This window comes from Saccopteryx bilineata, chromosome 2, assembly GCF_036850765.1.
Source record: "Saccopteryx bilineata isolate mSacBil1 chromosome 2, mSacBil1_pri_phased_curated, whole genome shotgun sequence".
NCBI lineage: Eukaryota > Metazoa > Chordata > Mammalia > Chiroptera > Emballonuridae > Saccopteryx > Saccopteryx bilineata.
Window position 1 is genome coordinate 392365165 of NC_089491.1, and position 18466 is coordinate 392383630.

Genomic DNA, 18466 nt, shown 5'->3' on the forward strand with positions numbered 1-18466 from the left:
ACTGACTGTAAGACACTCTGCTATTGCATGAAGGGAATCCCAGCCTTGCTGGGGGTCAGCTCCCTGGGCCGGACTCTGTTTTCACGCCATTTCCTCCTTCCTCTGTCCCTGCCACCTGAAAATCCTGGCCTTGGGACAGGAGACCAAGGGTGCCAGCATCTTCAAAAAAAAATTTTTTTAACTCTTTTTCCTCCTTTTCAAGAGATAGGAGGGGAGATAAGAGAGACAGATTTCCCCATGTGCCCCAACTGGGATCCACCCAGCAATCCCTGTCTGGGCCAATGATCTGCCCATCTGGGGCCATGCTCACAACTGAGCTATTTTTAGTGCCTGAGGCGGAGGCTCCACAAAGCCATCCTCAGTGCCCAGGGCTGATGTGCTGGAACCAATCGAGCCTCTGGCTGTGGGAGGATAAGAAAGAGAGAGAGAAGGCGGAGGGGGAGAAAAGCAGATGGTCTATTCCAAGGTTATAATAATAGTTTCCTGTGTTTTCTAGAAGTTGGGTTATTTCATTTTCCCCTTGAATAAACACTCTCTTTAAAATTGTCAACTCCCACTCCCTTTTTTTGTCCATCTCAGCTTTCCCATGCCTTTCCCCCATGTTGTTAAAAACATGTTGTGTCCCTGGCAGGTTGACTCAATGGTAGAGCGTCGGCCTGGTATGGGATGTCCTGGGTTTGATTCCTGGCCAGGGCACACAGGAGAAGCACCCATTTGCTTCTCCACCCCGCCCCCTCTCACTTTTCTCTCTCCCCCCTCCCTCTCTCCTCCTTCCAAAGCCATGGCTCAATTGAAGCGAGTCGGCCCAGGGCGCTGAGGATGGCTCCATGAGCTCTGCCTCAGGCGCTAAAAAATGGCTCTGGATGCAACAGAGCAAGGGCCCTAAATGGGCAGAGCATCGCCCCCTCATGGGCTTGCCGGGTGGGTACCAGTCAGAGCGCATGCGGGAGTCTGTCTGCCTCCCCTCCTCTCATTAAAAAAAAGATATAAATAAAAGAGTGGTTAAGTATATCATGGTATGACCCATGAAGTGGGCAAACTATATGTGACACCGCTACGGATCAAGCTATAGGTTTATTTGGGCATCGATAAAACTAAAGCTCATATGTATATGCAACAGCCGTACGGATACATCTTAATACTGTGTGAAATAAGCCAGGTGCAAATGTCAGAATCTTTTTTTTCATTTTATAAAGTTGAAATGCAGGCAAAACTAAAAACATTCAGAGGCGCAGAGTTCTGTAGACGACGATAAGGAAAATAATTGTGGGTGACTTATGCTGGGAGCAGTGAGCGGTCGTGACTCAGAAGTCACCTGAAAAGACCCCGGAGGACCGGGAGTGCCCTCTATTTCTGGGATGTGAGAAGCGACTGCCCGAAGCTATTATTTATATCTGATGCCCGTTTATCTCTGTGTGCGATACTTCATCATGGAAAAGCTTAATCTGATATCCGATGTCACTTTCTTGTCTGGCTTTCAGAGAAAACAAAGACCGTTCTGGTGAACTGAAATTCCTAAATTAAGTAAAAACAAATCTTATAGCAACAGAGGAATTCTGGAGGTCAGCCTTTGTGGGACCTTTCCTGTGATTTAGAAAAAGACAGCCTTCGGGGGAAGACGCTACGGCAGTTGCTGTCTCCTGAGGCTGGGGCTGCCTGTGGGGGTGCCCTGGTTGGGGACTCTGTATCACCCCTTTTCCCACAGGGGACGGAGGCCCGTGCTCAGGCACACAGCTGCTGGGCGAAGTGCGGACCGGCTCTCGGCCCCACGTGCCTCTCTGCCTGGCACCTCTGTGCCGAGCGCGGAGGGCACCCTGCCGGGCACCTCTGTGCAGAGCGCGGAGGGCACCCTGCCTGGCACTTCTGTGCAGAGCGCGGAGGGCACCCTCTCTGACACCTCCGTGCTGAGCGCGGAGGGCACCCTGCCTGGCACCTCCGTGCTGAGCGCGGAGGGCACCCTCTCTGACACCTCCGTGCTGAGCGCGGAGGGCACCCTGCCTGGCACCTCCGTGCCGAGCGCGGAGGGCACCCTGCCTGGCACCTCTGTGCAGAGCGCGGAGGGCACCCTGCCGGGCACCTCTGTGCCGAGCGCGGAGGGCACCCTCTCTGACACCTCCGTGCTGAGCGCGGAGGGCACCCTGCCTGGACCTCCGTGCAGAGCGCGGAGGGCACCCTGCCTGGCACCTCCGTGCCGAGCGCGGAGGGCACCCTGCCGGGCACCTCCGTGCCGAGCGCGGAGGGCACCCTGCCGGGCACCTCCGTGCCGAGCGCGGAGGGCACCCTGCCTGGCACCTCCGTGCCGAGCGCGGAGGGCACCCTGCCTGGCACCTCCGTGCCGAGCGCGGAGGGCACCCTGCCTGGCACCTCCGTGCAGAGCGCGGAGGGCACCCTGCCTGGCCACCCTCACACGTGCCTCTCTGACACCTCCGTGCTGAGCACGGAGGGCACCCTGCCTGACACCTCCGTGCCGAGCGCGGAAGGCACCCTGCCTGGCACCTCCGTGCAGAGCGCGGAGGGCACCCTGCCTGGCACCTCCGTGCAGAGCGCGGAGGGCACCCTGCCTGGCACCTCCGTGCCGAGCGCGGAGGGCACCCTGCCTGGCACCTCCGTGCCGAGCGCGGAGGGCACCCTGCCTGGCACCTCCGTGCCGAGCGTGGAAGGCACCCTGCCTGGCACCTCCGTGCAGAGCGCGGAGGGCACCCTGCCTGGCCGCCCGCCCTGAGGAAGCAGGAAGGTGGCTCTCACAGGCACATGGGCCTGTCCATGCAGGAAAACACCCACACACAGAAACACGAGCTGGCCCCGGCCGGCCGCTGCCCAGAGCGGCGGGGAGCTGGCGGCTGCGTGCCTTACCGCATAGCCTTCTGTCTTCTTCTGACACCACTTCAGGAGGGCGTTGCGCTTGGAGCCGCCGTATTCCCGCGCCAGGGCAGCCAGGGGGTCTCTCCTTTCCACACTAGTTAGAGGGAAGAGCACACGATAAAGAGGAGATGAAAAATCCCAGAACCCTCAAGCACATAGAGAAGTAACAATCAGATCATTATGAACAGAAGCTGAGGTCATGCCAGCCAGATGCTAGAAACAACTATCGGTCCCACGAGCCACACACCTCTATCACGGCTCGCGGTAACAGAGAAAAATTAAATTGTGTTTCTTGGCTATGAGAAGTCTAGAAAGAGTTTTAAAAAATGTTTCCTTGAATCCATCTGTGGCTCTCGCCATCTAGCCCGTTATTTAAGTACAGTATCATTTTAATTAAAGATATCATCTGTGGGAAAAACACCTCAGGTGTTTGGAGGCCGTGCCAACATCCACACGTCATATACCAGGTTGGCTACGTACAGGGAGGGGCTGGGAACAGAGACAAAGGCCACAGTCGGCAGAGAAGGTTCAGAGGGGGCTCTGCCTACACCACGGCGGCCCTGTGCTCCTCGGTTCACAGCACAGTCACTCAATTCTCGCGCCTGTTTAACCACCGGAAGTGATTTCACGTAACACTTGGTGTCCTGAGAGATAAGAGCTGATGCACCCGGCCTTGCTCAGTCAACCCAGTGTGTGGAAGTCCTGGGTTCAATTCCCGGCCAGGGCACACAGGAGAAGCGCCCATCTGCCTCTCCACCCCTCCCCCTCTCCTTCCTCTCTGTCTCTCTCTTCCCCTCCTGCAGCCGAGGCTCCATTGGAGCAAAGTTGGCCTGGGCACTGAGGATGGCTCTGTGGCCTCCGCCTCAGGCGCTAGAGTGGCTCCCATCACGTCGGAGCAATGGCCCAGATGGACAGAGCATCGCCCCCTGGTGGGCATGCCGGGTGGGTCCTGGTCGGGTGCATGCAGGAGTCTGTCTTTCTTGCCTCCCTGCTTCTCACTTTAGAAAAAAAAAAAAAGAGTTGACGTGCCCCATCCTCAATTTTCCTATAAATGTCAATGTTTACCTATCCGCTGCCTAAAGTTACCCAAACCCTGAGTGGACCTTAGGATCACGCGGTTTCTCCTGGGAAGGATGCTATGAAAGAAGAATCATGTTCCTCTCATCTTGGGACAGGTCCCTACTTCCAGCCCCACGGCAGGAGTGTGGGGACAGAGCAAGAAGAACAGGGGGTGACAGCTCTGGAGCTTCAATGGTCATAGGCAACAATGTCCGGGCTGGCAGGCTCTACTCCCAGATGCAGACACATCATCAGGGCACCGGAGCATTCACGGCGGTGCGGTGGGCAGGTAGAGCGGAAGGAGCAGAGCAAGGACGATGGGTGAGGTATAGAAGGTCGCCAGGGCAGAAAGTCCTGGGTGCCTGGTAACAGGCAGAGCTGGCGAAACAAAGACTTCACCCCAAGGGTGACCTTTCTGCCCCCAGCACAATCCTGGTCCTGTGGTTTAGAGTCCCTGATCCCTTATATCACTGGTCATGTGGTAGACCGTCCTCTGACCTCTCCTCCCCTGGCATGTCGTGGGTCATGCGGTAAGCCCCCTTGGAGGAGGAACAACAGGACCCAGATTGGCCTCATGGGACCCCCATGTGGGCTCTTACATGACCATTCCCTTAAGTTTAGACCCCTAGGGACAACATCGAGGCCTCAGTTATGTTTCAGCCCCAGGCCCAGAAAAGCAGCAAAACCAGACAAAGCCATACCCCCCCAACCCCCACCCGGCTGACCTCAGGACCAGTTGCCACGACAGGACCCCTCCACTGGCTCGACCAATCAGTGGAGACCACGACCCTCAAGGACACAGCTGGAGAGCTCATGGATATTCCGTTGAGATCCTCCCCCCCCCCCCCCGACCACCCCTAAAACTCCCCTCCCTAAAAGCCCTGAGGACAGAGGCCCCCCACAGCTCTCTCTGGAACACACCTGCCCCCCACCCACCTCATTCCACCTGCGTTCCCCTTGCCTCTCTCCTTCACCTGAGCTCCAAGGGCCCTTCTTTTGCTCCTGCAACTTGTTTCCTGAGCCTGCTTCTTCAAAGGCTACTCTTCCCACCTCTGTGACTTTCTAAACAAACCCTCTCTTATAGTTTGAGTCCCGGCACTGAATGCTTTCTTAGCCAGAATTCAGGTACTGAGGCTTCTGAGCCAAGCTCTCTAACGGGCAGTGACCACTGGTGCCGTCTTTGCCGCCGCCACCAGCAGCACTTTTTACAACAGCCAAACACACATCCTTAGGGAACTGGGTCAGCTGTGCTCTATTTATATAGGAGAATACTATGTAGCAGTAAAAAAACAAAAAACAATGAATGACAGATGATGCAATAACTTGAACAGCAGAAACAATTTTGAATTAAAACCCCCCACAATATTTCTACGTATACAAAATTGCAAATATGCAATTTAAATAACGTAACATGTATGTACTACTTGGGATACAAAATACGTGGTGAAATTGTAAAGAAAAGCAAGGCAAGTCTTAACATGCAGAACGGCATTGACCTTGGAGCTGGGCAGGGCAGGGCAGGGGTTAAAAGGAAATTTCAAAAGTGGTAACAATTTTCTTTTCCTGGTCCCCACGTGGATCTCCATTGGGTGGATATTCCTTGTACCTTACTCGGATCTATTACTGTCATTTGATGTCCAGCCCATATTTAATAAAAATATTTTAAATGATTTACAAAGGGTTAACGGGATGATTCTAGGTCTTGGCCATCTGAATCAAGGTAGAGAGACTTTTGAGAAAAACATCACACTTGAATCAGAACCTTTCCTGCACAAGCTGGTGACAGCTTGCCCTTCTAGCTGACATGTTTGCAAACTCAAACCCATGACTTTCTTTCTTTTTTTTTTTTTTTGTATTTTTCTGAAGCTGGAAACGGGGAGAGACAGTCAGACAGACTCCTGCATGCGCCCTACCGGGATCCACCCGGCACGTCCACCAGGGGGCGATGCTCTGCCCCTCCGGGGCGTTGCTCTGCCGCGACCAGAGCCACTCTAGCGCCTGGGGCAGAGGCCAAGGAGCCATCCCCAGCGCCCGGGCCATCTTTGCTCCAATGGAGCCTCGGCTGCAGGAGGGGAAGAGAGAGACAGAGAGGAAGGAGAGGGGGAGGGGTGGAGAAGCAAATGGGCGCTTCTCCTATGTGCCCTGGCCGGGAATCGAACCTGGGTCCCCCGCACGCCAGGCTGACGCTCTACCGCTGAGCCAACCGGCCAGGGCCCCCATGACTTTCTGTGGTCAGAGTTGCTGCTGATCACAAAGTTAGGGAAACTGCCTGTGTTGACTGCCTGGCCTGATCTCATTTCACTTCTGGGAGCTGAATTTCTGGGCCTGACAGATGAGGGAAGACTGAAATACATGTTTAAGAAAGAGTTTCTGGCCCCAGCTGGGTAGCTCAGCTGGTTAGAGCATCGTCCTGATATGCCAAGGTTGCGGGATCGATCCCTGGTTAGAGTACATGCAAGAAGCAACAAATGAATGCATAAATAAGTGGAATAACAAACTGCTATCTCTCTCTTATTTTCTCTCTTTTCCCTGCTTCCTCTCGCTCTAAAATCAATCAGTAAAAAATTAAAAGGAAGAGTTTCTGTATAAATGGCTAACTAAAATATTTACCAAGCAGTTTTCTTTAAAAAATAGAGCTAACTAGATGATTGAAAAAAAATAAATAAAATTAAAAATATATATATATAATAGTATGGAACTTAATTTCTATTCTGCCATTGGTTTTGTCTCAATAACATGAATATAAAAAAATAAGTCACAAATTAACTTCATTAATTTAAGCTTTCATGATAAAAGGTACAAAATAAATAGCATACTAATATACAATTAACTTTTTTGGCATGAAGAGAAGAGCAAATTCAGAATGGCACTAATTTTGGTTCTTAAAACCTGTTTTGATTACTGAAATCTTTTGCACATAAACAAGACAGACCTGCAAAACCTGGGCTGTAAATTAAACCTCTGAATGATATGACTTCATCTACCGGGGCCCAAACACAGACCACACCCGGAGAGACGGCAGGAGCGGAGTGTATTCAGACTTTCACAAAACCCTTGTATAGAATTCATCACGGAGGTTACGATGTCTATCAAAGGCCATCCCCCCAACAGCCAATTCTGTGCACTCACTGATCTACCTGCTCTGAAGTAGTTACTGGGTGAAATGTGTGTGTAGCACAATTCTGGGGGCTGAGAACAACACAGATGTCAGGTGGAGTCTTTGTTGTCTTCTGAATTACAGTCTAACTGAGGACAAAGACATGCGTCCTATGCAGCAATGACTTAACACCCAAACGAGCGTAAGCCACCCAAGACAAAGGAGAGGGTGTCGATAATTCCTGGGTAGTTAGCCACGAGCTCATGCATAGTGTGACCCTGAAAGAGAAGTGGTATTCAGGAGTGTGGAAGGAGAAACAGAAGACAGGTCAAGCCAGACGCTTGTCCGTGGGCAGAAGCGCCTGCACTACGTTGCAAAGGTGAGGAGCAAACAGGCTCTGGGGGGAAAGGGCTGGGGTATCCTGGCACCTGAGCCGGGCGCGCTGAGACGCGGAGACTCCGGAAGAGCCGACGAGGAAGTGCGGCCGAAGTGTGGACAACAGAGTCACGGGAGGTGGACAGCGGAGTCACGGGAGGTGGACAGAGGAGTCACGGGAGGTGGACAGCAGTCACAGGAGGTGAACAGTGGAGTCACGGGAGGTGGACAGCGGAGTCACGGGAGGTGGATAGCAGAGGTGGACAGCGGAGTCACGGGAGGTGGACAGCGGAGTCACGGGAGGTGGACAGCAGTCACGGGAGGTGGACAGCAGAGTCATGGGAGGTGGACAGCAGTCACGGGAGGTGGACAGCATAGGTGGACAGCGGAGTCATGGGAGGTGGACAGCGGAGTTACGGGAGGTGGACAGAGGAGTCACGGGAGGTGGACAGAGGAGTCACGGGAGGTGGACAGCAGTCACGAGAGGTGGACAGTGGAGTCACGGGAGGTGGACAGCGGAGTCACGGGAGGTGGACAGTGGAGTCATGGGAGGTGGACAGCGGAGTCACGGGAGGTGGACAGTGGAGTCACGGGAGGTGGACAGCGGAGTCACGGGAGGTGGACAGCGGAGTCACGGGAGGTGGACAGCAGAGGTGGACAGCGGAGTCACGGGAGGTGGACAGCAGTCACGGGAGGTGGACAGCGGAGTCACGGGAGGTGGACAGCAGAGGTGGACAGCGGAGTCACGGGAGGTGGACAGAGGAGTCAGGGGAGGTGGACAGCAGTCACAGGAGGTGGACAGAGGAGTCACGGGAGGTGGACGGCAGTCACGGGAGGTGGACAGAGGAGTCACGGGAGGTGGACAGAGGAGTCACGGGAGGTGGACAGAGGAGTCACGGGAGGTGGACAGCAGTCACGGGAGGTGGACAGAGGAGTCACGGGAGGTGGACGGCAGTCACGGGAGGTGGACGGCAGTCACGGGAGGTGGACAGAGGAGTCACGGGAGGTGGACAGAGGAGTCACGGGAGGTGGACAGAGGAGTCACGGGAGGTGGACGGCAGTCACGGGAGGTGGACAGCAGTCACGGGAGGTGGACAGCGGAGTCACGGGAGGTGGACAGAGGAGTCAGGGGAGGTGGACGGCAGTCACGGGAGGTGGACAGAGGAGTCACGGGAGGTGGACAGAGGAGTCAGGGGAGTTGGACGGCAGTCACGGGAGGTGGATAGCGGAGTCACGGGAGGTGGACAGCAGTCACGGGAGGTGGACAGCAGTCACGGGAGGTGGACAGAGGAGTCAGGGGAGGTGGACGGCAGTCACGGGAGGTGGACAGAGGAGTCACGGGAGGTGGACAGAGGAGTCAGGGGAGTTGGACGGCAGTCACGGGAGGTGGATAGCGGAGTCACGGGAGGTGGACAGCAGTCACGGGAGGTGGACAGAGGAGTCACGGGAGGTGGACAGCGGAGTCACGGGAGGTGGACAGCCGAGTCACGGGAGGTGGACAGCAGTCACGGGAGGTGGACAGCGGTCAGGGGAGGTGGACAGCGGTCAGGGGAGGTGGACGGCGGTCACGGGAGGTGGACGGCGGTCACGGGAGGTGGACGGCAGTCACGGGAGGTGGACAGCGGTCAGGGGAGGTGGACAGCGGTCAGGGGAGGTGGACGGCAGTCACGGGAGGTGGACGGCAGTCACGGGAGGTGGACAGAGGAGTCACGGGAGGTGGACAGAGGAGTCAGGGGAGGTGGACAGAGGAGTCACGGGAGGTGGACGGCAGTCACGGGAGGTGGACAGCGGAGTCACGGGAGGTGGACAGAGGAGTCAGGGGAGGTGGACAGAGGAGTCACGGGAGGTGGACAGCAGTCACGGGAGGTGGACAGCAGTCACGGGAGGTGGACAGAGGAGTCAGGGGAGGTGGACGGCAGTCACGGGAGGTGGACAGAGGAGTCAGGGGAGTTGGACGGCAGTCACGGGAGGTGGATAGCGGAGTCACGGGAGGTGGACAGCAGTCACGGGAGGTGGACAGAGGAGTCACGGGAGGTGGACAGCGGAGTCACGGGAGGTGGACAGCCGAGTCACGGGAGGTGGACAGCAGTCACGGGAGGTGGACAGCGGTCAGGGGAGGTGGACAGCGGTCAGGGGAGGTGGACAGCGGTCACGGGAGGTAGACAGCGGAGTCACGGGAGGTGGACAGAGGAGTCACGGGAGGTGGACAGAGGAGTCAGGGGAGTTGGACAGCAGTCACGGGAGGTGGACAGCGGAGTCACGGGAGGTGGACAGCAGTCACGGGAGGTGGACAGCAGTCACGGGAGGTGGACAGAGGAGTCACGGGAGGTGGACAGCAGTCACGGGCGGTGGACAGCCGAGTCACGGGAGGTGGACAGCAGTCACGGGAGGTGGACAGCGGTCAGGGGAGGTGGACAGCGGTCAGGGGAGGTGGACAGCGGTCACGGGAGGTGGACAGCGGAGTCACGGGAGGTGGACAGAGGAGTCACGGGAGGTGGACAGCGGTCACGGGAGGTGGACAGAGGAGTCACGGGAGGTGGACAGCGGAGTCACGGGAGGTGGACAGCAGAGGTGGACAGCGGAGTCACGGGAGGTGGACAGCGGAGTCACGGGAGGTGGACAGCAGTCACAGGAGGTGGACAGCAGTCACGGAAGGTGGACAGCAGAGTCACGGGAGGTGGACAGCGGAGTCACGGGAGGTGGACAGCAGTCACAGGAGGTGGACAGCAGTCACGGAAGGTGGACAGCAGAGTCACGGGAGGTGGACAGCAGAGGTGGACAGCGGAGTCACGGGAGGTGGACAGCAGTCACGGGAGGTGGACAGAGGAGTCACAGGAGGTGGACAGCAGTCACGGGAGGTGGATGGCAGTCACGGGAGGTGGACAGCAGAGTCACGGGAGGTGGACAGCGGAGTCACGGGAGGTGGACAGAGGAGTCACGGGAGGTGGACAGCAGTCACGGGAGGTGGACAGCAGTCACGGGAGGTGGACGGCAGTCACGGGAGGTGGACGGCAGTCACGGGAGGTGGATGGCAGTCACGGGAGGTGGACAGCAGAGTCACGGGAGGTGGACAGAGGAGTCACGGGAGGTGGACAGCAGTCACGGGAGGTGGACAGCAGAGTCACGGGAGGTGGACAGCAGTCACGGGAGGTGGACGGCAGTCACGGAAGGTGGACGGCAGTCACGGGAGGTGGACAGAGGAGTCACGGGAGGTGGACAGCAGTCACGGGAGGTGGACGGCAGTCACGGAAGGTGGACAGCAGTCACAGGAGGTGGACAGCAGTCACGGGAGGTGGATGGCAGTCACGGGAGGTGGACAGCAGAGTCACGGGAGGTGGACAGAGGAGTCACGGGAGGTGGACAGCAGTCACGGGAGGTGGACAGCAGTCACGGAAGGTGGACAGCAGTCACGGGAGGTGGACAGAGGAGTCACGGGAGGTGGACAGCAGTCACGGGAGGTGGACGGCAGTCACGGGAGGTGGACGGCAGTCACGGGAGGTGGACAGCAGTCACGGGAGGTGGACGGCAGTCACGGGAGGTGGACGGCAGTCACGGAAGGTGGACGGCAGTCACGGGAGGTGGACAGAGGAGTCACGGGAGGTGGACAGCAGTCACGGGAGGTGGACGGCAGTCACGGAAGGTGGACGGCAGTCACGGGAGGTGAACAGTGGAGTCACGGGAGGTGGACAGCGGAGTCACGGGAGGTGGACAGCAGAGGTGGACAGCGGAGTCACGGGAGGTGGATAGCAGAGGTGGACAGCGGAGTCACGGGAGGTGGACAGCGGAGTCACGGGAGGTGGACAGCAGTCACGGGAGGTGGACAGCAGAGTCATGGGAGGTGGACAGCAGTCACGGGAGGTGGACAGCATAGGTGGACAGCGGAGTCATGGGAGGTGGACAGCGGAGTTACGGGAGGTGGACAGAGGAGTCACGGGAGGTGGACAGAGGAGTCACGGGAGGTGGACAGCAGTCACGAGAGGTGGACAGTGGAGTCACGGGAGGTGGACAGCGGAGTCACGGGAGGTGGACAGTGGAGTCATGGGAGGTGGACAGCGGAGTCATGGGAGGTGGACAGTGGAGTCACGGGAGGTGGACAGCGGAGTCACGGGAGGTGGACAGCGGAGTCACGGGAGGTGGACAGCAGAGGTGGACAGCGGAGTCACGGGAGGTGGACAGCAGTCATGGGAGGTGGACAGCGGAGTCACGGGAGGTGGACAGCAGAGGTGGACAGCGGAGTCACGGGAGGTGGACAGAGGAGTCAGGGGAGGTGGACAGCAGTCACAGGAGGTGGACAGAGGAGTCACGGGAGGTGGACGGCAGTCACGGGAGGTGGACAGAGGAGTCACGGGAGGTGGACAGAGGAGTCAGGGGAGGTGGACAGAGGAGTCACGGGAGGTGGACAGCAGTCACGGGAGGTGGACAGAGGAGTCAGGGGAGGTGGACGGCAGTCACGGGAGGTGGACGGCAGTCACGGGAGGTGGACAGAGGAGTCACGGGAGGTGGACAGAGGAGTCACGGGAGGTGGACAGAGGAGTCACGGGAGGTGGACGGCAGTCACGGGAGGTGGACAGCAGTCACGGGAGGTGGACAGCGGAGTCACGGGAGGTGGACAGAGGAGTCAGGGGAGGTGGACGGCAGTCACGGGAGGTGGACAGAGGAGTCACGGGAGGTGGACAGAGGAGTCAGGGGAGTTGGACGGCAGTCACGGGAGGTGGATAGCGGAGTCACGGGAGGTGGACAGCAGTCACGGGAGGTGGACAGCAGTCACGGGAGGTGGACAGAGGAGTCAGGGGAGGTGGACGGCAGTCACGGGAGGTGGACAGAGGAGTCACGGGAGGTGGACAGAGGAGTCAGGGGAGGTGGACGGCAGTCACGGGAGGTGGATAGCGGAGTCACGGGAGGTGGACAGCAGTCACGGGAGGTGGACAGAGGAGTCACGGGAGGTGGACAGCGGAGTCACGGGAGGTGGACAGCCGAGTCACGGGAGGTGGACAGCAGTCACGGGAGGTGGACAGCGGTCAGGGGAGGTGGACAGCGGTCAGGGGAGGTGGACGGCGGTCACGGGAGGTGGACGGCGGTCACGGGAGGTGGACGGCGGTCACGGGAGGTGGACAGCGGTCAGGGGAGGTGGACAGCGGTCAGGGGAGGTGGACGGCAGTCACGGGAGGTGGACGGCAGTCACGGGAGGTGGACAGAGGAGTCACGGGAGGTGGACAGAGGAGTCAGGGGAGGTGGACAGAGGAGTCACGGGAGGTGGACGGCAGTCACGGGAGGTGGACAGCGGAGTCACGGGAGGTGGACAGAGGAGTCAGGGGAGGTGGACAGAGGAGTCACGGGAGGTGGACAGCAGTCACGGGAGGTGGACAGCAGTCACGGGAGGTGGACAGAGGAGTCAGGGGAGGTGGACGGCAGTCACGGGAGGTGGACAGAGGAGTCACGGGAGGTGGACAGAGGAGTCAGGGGAGTTGGACGGCAGTCACGGGAGGTGGATAGCGGAGTCACGGGAGGTGGACAGCAGTCACGGGAGGTGGACAGAGGAGTCACGGGAGGTGGACAGCGGAGTCACGGGAGGTGGACAGCCGAGTCACGGGAGGTGGACAGCAGTCACGGGAGGTGGACAGCGGTCAGGGGAGGTGGACAGCGGTCAGGGGAGGTGGACAGCGGTCACGGGAGGTAGACAGCGGAGTCACGGGAGGTGGACAGAGGAGTCACGGGAGGTGGACAGAGGAGTCAGGGGAGGTGGACAGCAGTCACGGGAGGTGGACAGCGGAGTCACGGGAGGTGGACAGCAGTCACGGGAGGTGGACAGCAGTCACGGGAGGTGGACAGAGGAGTCACGGGAGGTGGACAGCAGTCACGGGCGGTGGACAGCCGAGTCACGGGAGGTGGACAGCAGTCACGGGAGGTGGACAGCGGTCACGGGAGGTGGACAGCGGTCAGGGGAGGTGGACAGTGGTCACGGGAGGTGGACAGCGGAGTCACGGGAGGTGGACAGAGGAGTCACGGGAGGTGGACAGCGGTCACGGGAGGTGGACAGAGGAGTCACGGGAGGTGGACAGCGGAGTCACGGGAGGTGGACAGCAGAGGTGGACAGCGGAGTCACGGGAGGTGGACAGCGGAGTCACGGGAGGTGGACAGCAGTCACGGGAGGTGGACAGCAGTCACGGAAGGTGGACAGCAGAGTCACGGGAGGTGGACAGCGGAGTCACGGGAGGTGGACAGCAGTCACGGGAGGTGGACAGCAGTCACGGAAGGTGGACAGCAGAGTCACGGGAGGTGGACAGCAGAGGTGGACAGCGGAGTCACGGGAGGTGGACAGCAGTCACAGGAGGTGGACAGCAGTCACGGAAGGTGGACAGCAGAGTCACGGGAGGTGGACAGCGGAGTCACGGGAGGTGGACAGCAGTCACAGGAGGTGGACAGCAGTCACGGAAGGTGGACAGCAGAGTCACGGGAGGTGGACAGCAGAGGTGGACAGCGGAGTCACGGGAGGTGGACAGCAGTCACGGGAGGTGGACAGAGGAGTCACGGGAGGTGGACAGCAGTCACGGGAGGTGGATGGCAGTCACGGGAGGTGGACAGCAGAGTCACGGGAGGTGGACAGCGGAGTCACGGGAGGTGGACAGAGGAGTCACGGGAGGTGGACAGCAGTCACGGGAGGTGGACAGCAGTCACGGGAGGTGGACGGCAGTCACGGGAGGTGGACGGCAGTCACGGGAGGTGGATGGCAGTCACGGGAGGTGGACAGCAGAGTCACGGGAGGTGGACAGAGGAGTCACGGGAGGTGGACAGCAGTCACGGGAGGTGGACAGCAGAGTCACGGGAGGTGGACAGCAGTCACGGGAGGTGGACGGCAGTCACGGGAGGTGGACGGCAGTCACGGGAGGTGGACAGAGGAGTCACGGGAGGTGGACAGCAGTCACGGGAGGTGGACGGCAGTCACGGAAGGTGGACAGCAGTCACAGGAGGTGGACAGCAGTCACGGGAGGTGGATGGCAGTCACGGGAGGTGGACAGCAGAGTCACGGGAGGTGGACAGAGGAGTCACGGGAGGTGGACAGCAGTCACGGGAGGTGGACAGCAGTCACGGAAGGTGGACAGCAGTCACGGGAGGTGGACAGAGGAGTCACGGGAGGTGGACAGCAGTCACGGGAGGTGGACGGCAGTCACGGGAGGTGGACGGCAGTCACAGGAGGTGGACAGCAGTCACGGGAGGTGGACGGCAGTCACGGGAGGTGGACGGCAGTCACGGAAGGTGGACAGCAGTCACGGGAGGTGGACAGAGGAGTCACGGGAGGTGGACAGCAGTCACGGGAGGTGGACGGCAGTCACGGAAGGTGGACGGCAGTCACAGGAGGTGGACAGCAGTCACGGGAGGTGGACAGCAGAGTCACGGGAGGTGGACAGCAGAGTCACGGGAGGTGGACAGAGGAGTCACGGGAGGTGGACAGCAGTCACGGGAGGTGGACGGCAGTCACGGGAGGTGGACAGCAGTCACGGGAGGTGGACAGAGGAGTCACGGGAGGTGGACAGCAGTCACGGGAGGTGGACAGCAGTCACGGGAGGTGGACGGCAGTCACGGGAGGTGGACAGCAGTCACGGGAGGTGGACAGCAGTCACGGGAGGTGGACGGCAGTCACGGGAGGTGGACGGCAGTCACGGAAGGTGGACAGCAGTCACGGGAGGTGGACAGAGGAGTCACGGAAGGTGGACAGCAGTCACAGGAGGTGGACAGCAGTCACGGGAGGTGGATGGCAGTCACGGGAGGTGGACAGCAGAGTCACGGGAGGTGGACAGCAGAGTCACGGGAGGTGGACAGCAGTCACGGGAGGTGGACAGAGGAGTCACGGGAGGTGGACAGCAGTCACGGGAGGTGGACGGCAGTCACGGAAGGTGGACAGCAGTCACGGAAGGTGGACAGCAGTCACGGGAGGTGGACAGCGGAGTCACGGGAGGTGGACAGAGGAGTCACGGGAGGTGGACAGCAGTCACGGGAGGTGGACGGCAGTCACGGAAGGTGGACAGCAGAGTCACGGGAGGTGGACAGTGGAGTCACGGGAGGTGGACAGAGGAGTCACGGGAGGTGGACAGAGGAGTCACTAGCGTGGACAGAGGAGTCACTGGAGGTGGACAGAGGAGTCACTGGAGGTGGACAGCAGAGTCACGGGAAGTGGACAGCAGAGGTGGACAGCGGAGTCACGGGAGGTGGAGAGCAGTCACGGGAGGTGGACAGCAGTCACGGGACGTGTTCGACACAGGATACACTCAGTGTTTGAGAGGACTGACCCCACATGGAGAGGCAGAGGAGTGACCGCAGGGTGGAGAAGCAGGGTGCACAGGTCACCAGGAGCCCTGACGAGGAAGCAGGTGGCAGAGACGGGGAGTGAAGCCTGGCCTCGTGCCCTCCCCTGCTGTCTCTGTCTTCCCCGTGTCCCCCTCCACCCTCACATCACCACTCAAGTTCTCTCTAACGCCATGTCCTGTGCCACCACCGCCACACCAACCAGAAACGGATCCTGCAGACTCAGGGGTCGCCCCTGCTTTTACCAAAATGAGCACAAACATCTTCCCTTGGCAGCGAAATACCTTGGTCACGTGGCTCCCACCTGCCTCTCCAAGTGTGACAGCCTCCCTGTCCACCTCCCGGCCAGTGCCCGGAGGAGAGCCGACTCTGCCTACAGTCCGGCCTTCCCAAGCTCACACCCACACGCCCCTGACTCTGTGCCAGAGCTCCTCCGGAGGGCACCGCGGCTGCTGGCCAGAGTGTCCCCAGAAGACGTCCTGAGCCCAGCAGCCACCACCGCGTCCTCCGCCCGCACCTCCGCGCCCACGGCCTGACCTGCGTTTGCAGGGCACTGCGGTCCGCGCCCTCCTCTCGGGTGGGAGATGCGTGTAGAAGTACACTGACCACAAGGGATAGAACAGGGTGAGTGAGCGTACAAGGCTCTCTGTCGACCGGCACTTTTCTGACTTCTCGTTGCGAACACGGTACCTGAGTTTGCTGGGTGGTTTCAGGCCCCCCGTGGAGGCGCTCAGCAGCCTGGTGCTTCCAAAGCCCAGGGAAGGGGGTCTGCTCAGGGACTCCAGGGAGGGGCTCTTGCGCAGGAAAGGGTCTGGCTTCGGGTCCTCCGCTCTGCCCTTGAGGAGACCTGTGTGGACAAGAACAGGGTCACCGACTCCCGAGGAAGACACAGGTGACCTCCCTTCCCGGTCGGTCGTCGCACTTTTTTCTCTCTCAGGTACAATACAATTCTCCTTTTATTCCCTGGCACAAACGGAGAACAGAGCTGAACATACAGACGTGGCTTCTGGATAAGTAATGAAAATACACGTAGGGGAATGGTCTCTTCCAGAGGGGACGCGTCAGGCAGGGCTGTCCTCTGCAATGCAAAGGGACGAAGGCCCAATTATCCCCTCGTTCAAAAGTTACCGCGGATTTCAAGATGGCACCCGCAGAGCGCCGGACCCACCCCTGAATCAGGAGCCTCGCTCAGCCCAGCCGCACAGGGTCCTGGTGCCCACAGAGCAGCTCTGCCCTCGGTCAAGTGCGTGGTCCGCCCTGAGGGCGCCCGACAGGGAGGGCCGGCCAGAAGGTGCCTAACGGGGGGGGGGGGGGGGGGGGGGAGGACCAGGTCACAAAGACCTGGGACCTAGAGTGACGACTGTTTTACATGAGAAAAAGCCAATCACAGGGTTGGGCTTGCTAAAAATAAGCAAAAAAATAGTAATAATAATTCATTTAAGCTCTTCCTCTCTGCTGTCATAATAGTCTGAATCTAAACCAGGTCATAAAACAGTTCATGAAACAGAGTGACCCCACCCCCGCCCCAGACGGACCACAGACGTGGAGACGGAAAAAAAACTTCTGGATCTCCGAGGCTGTGTTTACAAAGGAAAGGGGAGCTCAGCGGGTTAAGGCGCTCTGCTCAGTGCCCCAGGCGGGGCCCGCAGCCACCTCCTAGGATGCCATAAATAGCCAGGGAAGAAAATAATATTTGTACAGCTAATAGCCACCAATTATGGGTAGTCGAGTTGGGAGTGAGGCTCATTAGCTTGGCAGAGCGGAGCAAAACAGTGTTTACATCACTCAGGAAAACAACAACCAAACAAACCAGAACCCGAGTCCCGTTCCTGCAGCTTCTGATGCCCTCAGCCTCCCCCCCACCCCGAGAGCCAGAGCCTCCCCGTGCCCTCAGCCTCCCCCACCCCGAGAGCCAGAGCCTCCCCGTGCCCTCAGCCTCCCCCACCCCGAGAGCCAGAGCCTCCCCGTGCCCTCAGCCTCCCCCACCCCGAGAGCCAGAGCCTCCCCGTGCCCTCAGCCTCCCCCCCCACCCAAGAGCCAGAGCCTCCCGTGCCCTCAGCCTCGCCCCCCACCCAAGAGCCAGAGCCTCCCGTGCCCTCAGCCTCCCCCCCACCCCCAGAGCCAGAGCCTCCCCGTGCCCTCAGCCTCCCCCCCCCACCCAAGAGCCAGAGCCTCCCGTGCCCTCAGCCTCCCCCCCACCCCCAGAGCCAGAGCCTCCCCGTGCCCTCAGCCTCCCCCCCCCACCCCGAGAGCTAGAGCCTCCCGTGCCCTCAGCCTCCCCCCCACCCCCAGAGCCAGAGCCTCCCCGTGCCCTCAGCCCCCCCACCCCGAGAGCCAGAGCCTCCCCGTGCCCTCAGCCTCCCCCCCACCCCGAGAGCCAGAGCCTCCCCGTGCCCTCAGCCTCCCCCCCCACCCCGAGAGCTAGAGCCTCCCCGTGCCCTCAGCCTCCCTCCCCACCCCCAGAGTCAGAGCCTCCCCGTGCCCTCAGCCCCCCCCACCCCGAGAGCCAGAGCCTCCCCGTGCCCTCAGCTCCCCCACCCCGAGAGCCAGAGCCTCCCCGTGCCCTCAGCCTCCCCCCCCCACCCCGAGAGCCAGAGCCTCCCCGTGCCCTCAGCCTCCCCCCGGCCATCCCGAGAGCCAGAGCCTCCCCGTGCCCTCAGCCCCCCCCACCCCGAGAGCCAGAGCCTCCCCGTGCCCTCAGCCTCCCCCCCCACCCCGAGAGCCAGAGCCTCCCCGTGCCCTCAGCCTCCCCCCCCCACCCCAAGAGCCAGA

The 18466-nt window shown here is 60.1% G+C and overlaps 1 protein-coding gene across 4 annotated transcripts in view; it reads right to left on the reverse strand.

Moving 5' to 3' along the window:
• Positions 1–18466, reverse strand: part of SPECC1 (sperm antigen with calponin homology and coiled-coil domains 1) — a 243189-nt gene that overhangs the window by 80499 nt on the left and 144224 nt on the right. For all 4 annotated transcript variants that reach the window (XM_066264352.1, XM_066264351.1, XM_066264353.1 and 1 more), the window contains 2 exons: positions 16385–16541; positions 2854–2956 (listed from right to left, as the gene is read on the reverse strand). In XM_066264352.1, coding sequence (XP_066120449.1) covers positions 2854–2956; positions 16385–16541 — 260 coding nt within the window. Of the gene's footprint in view, positions 1–2853; positions 2957–16384; positions 16542–18466 lie in introns of those variants that run through there.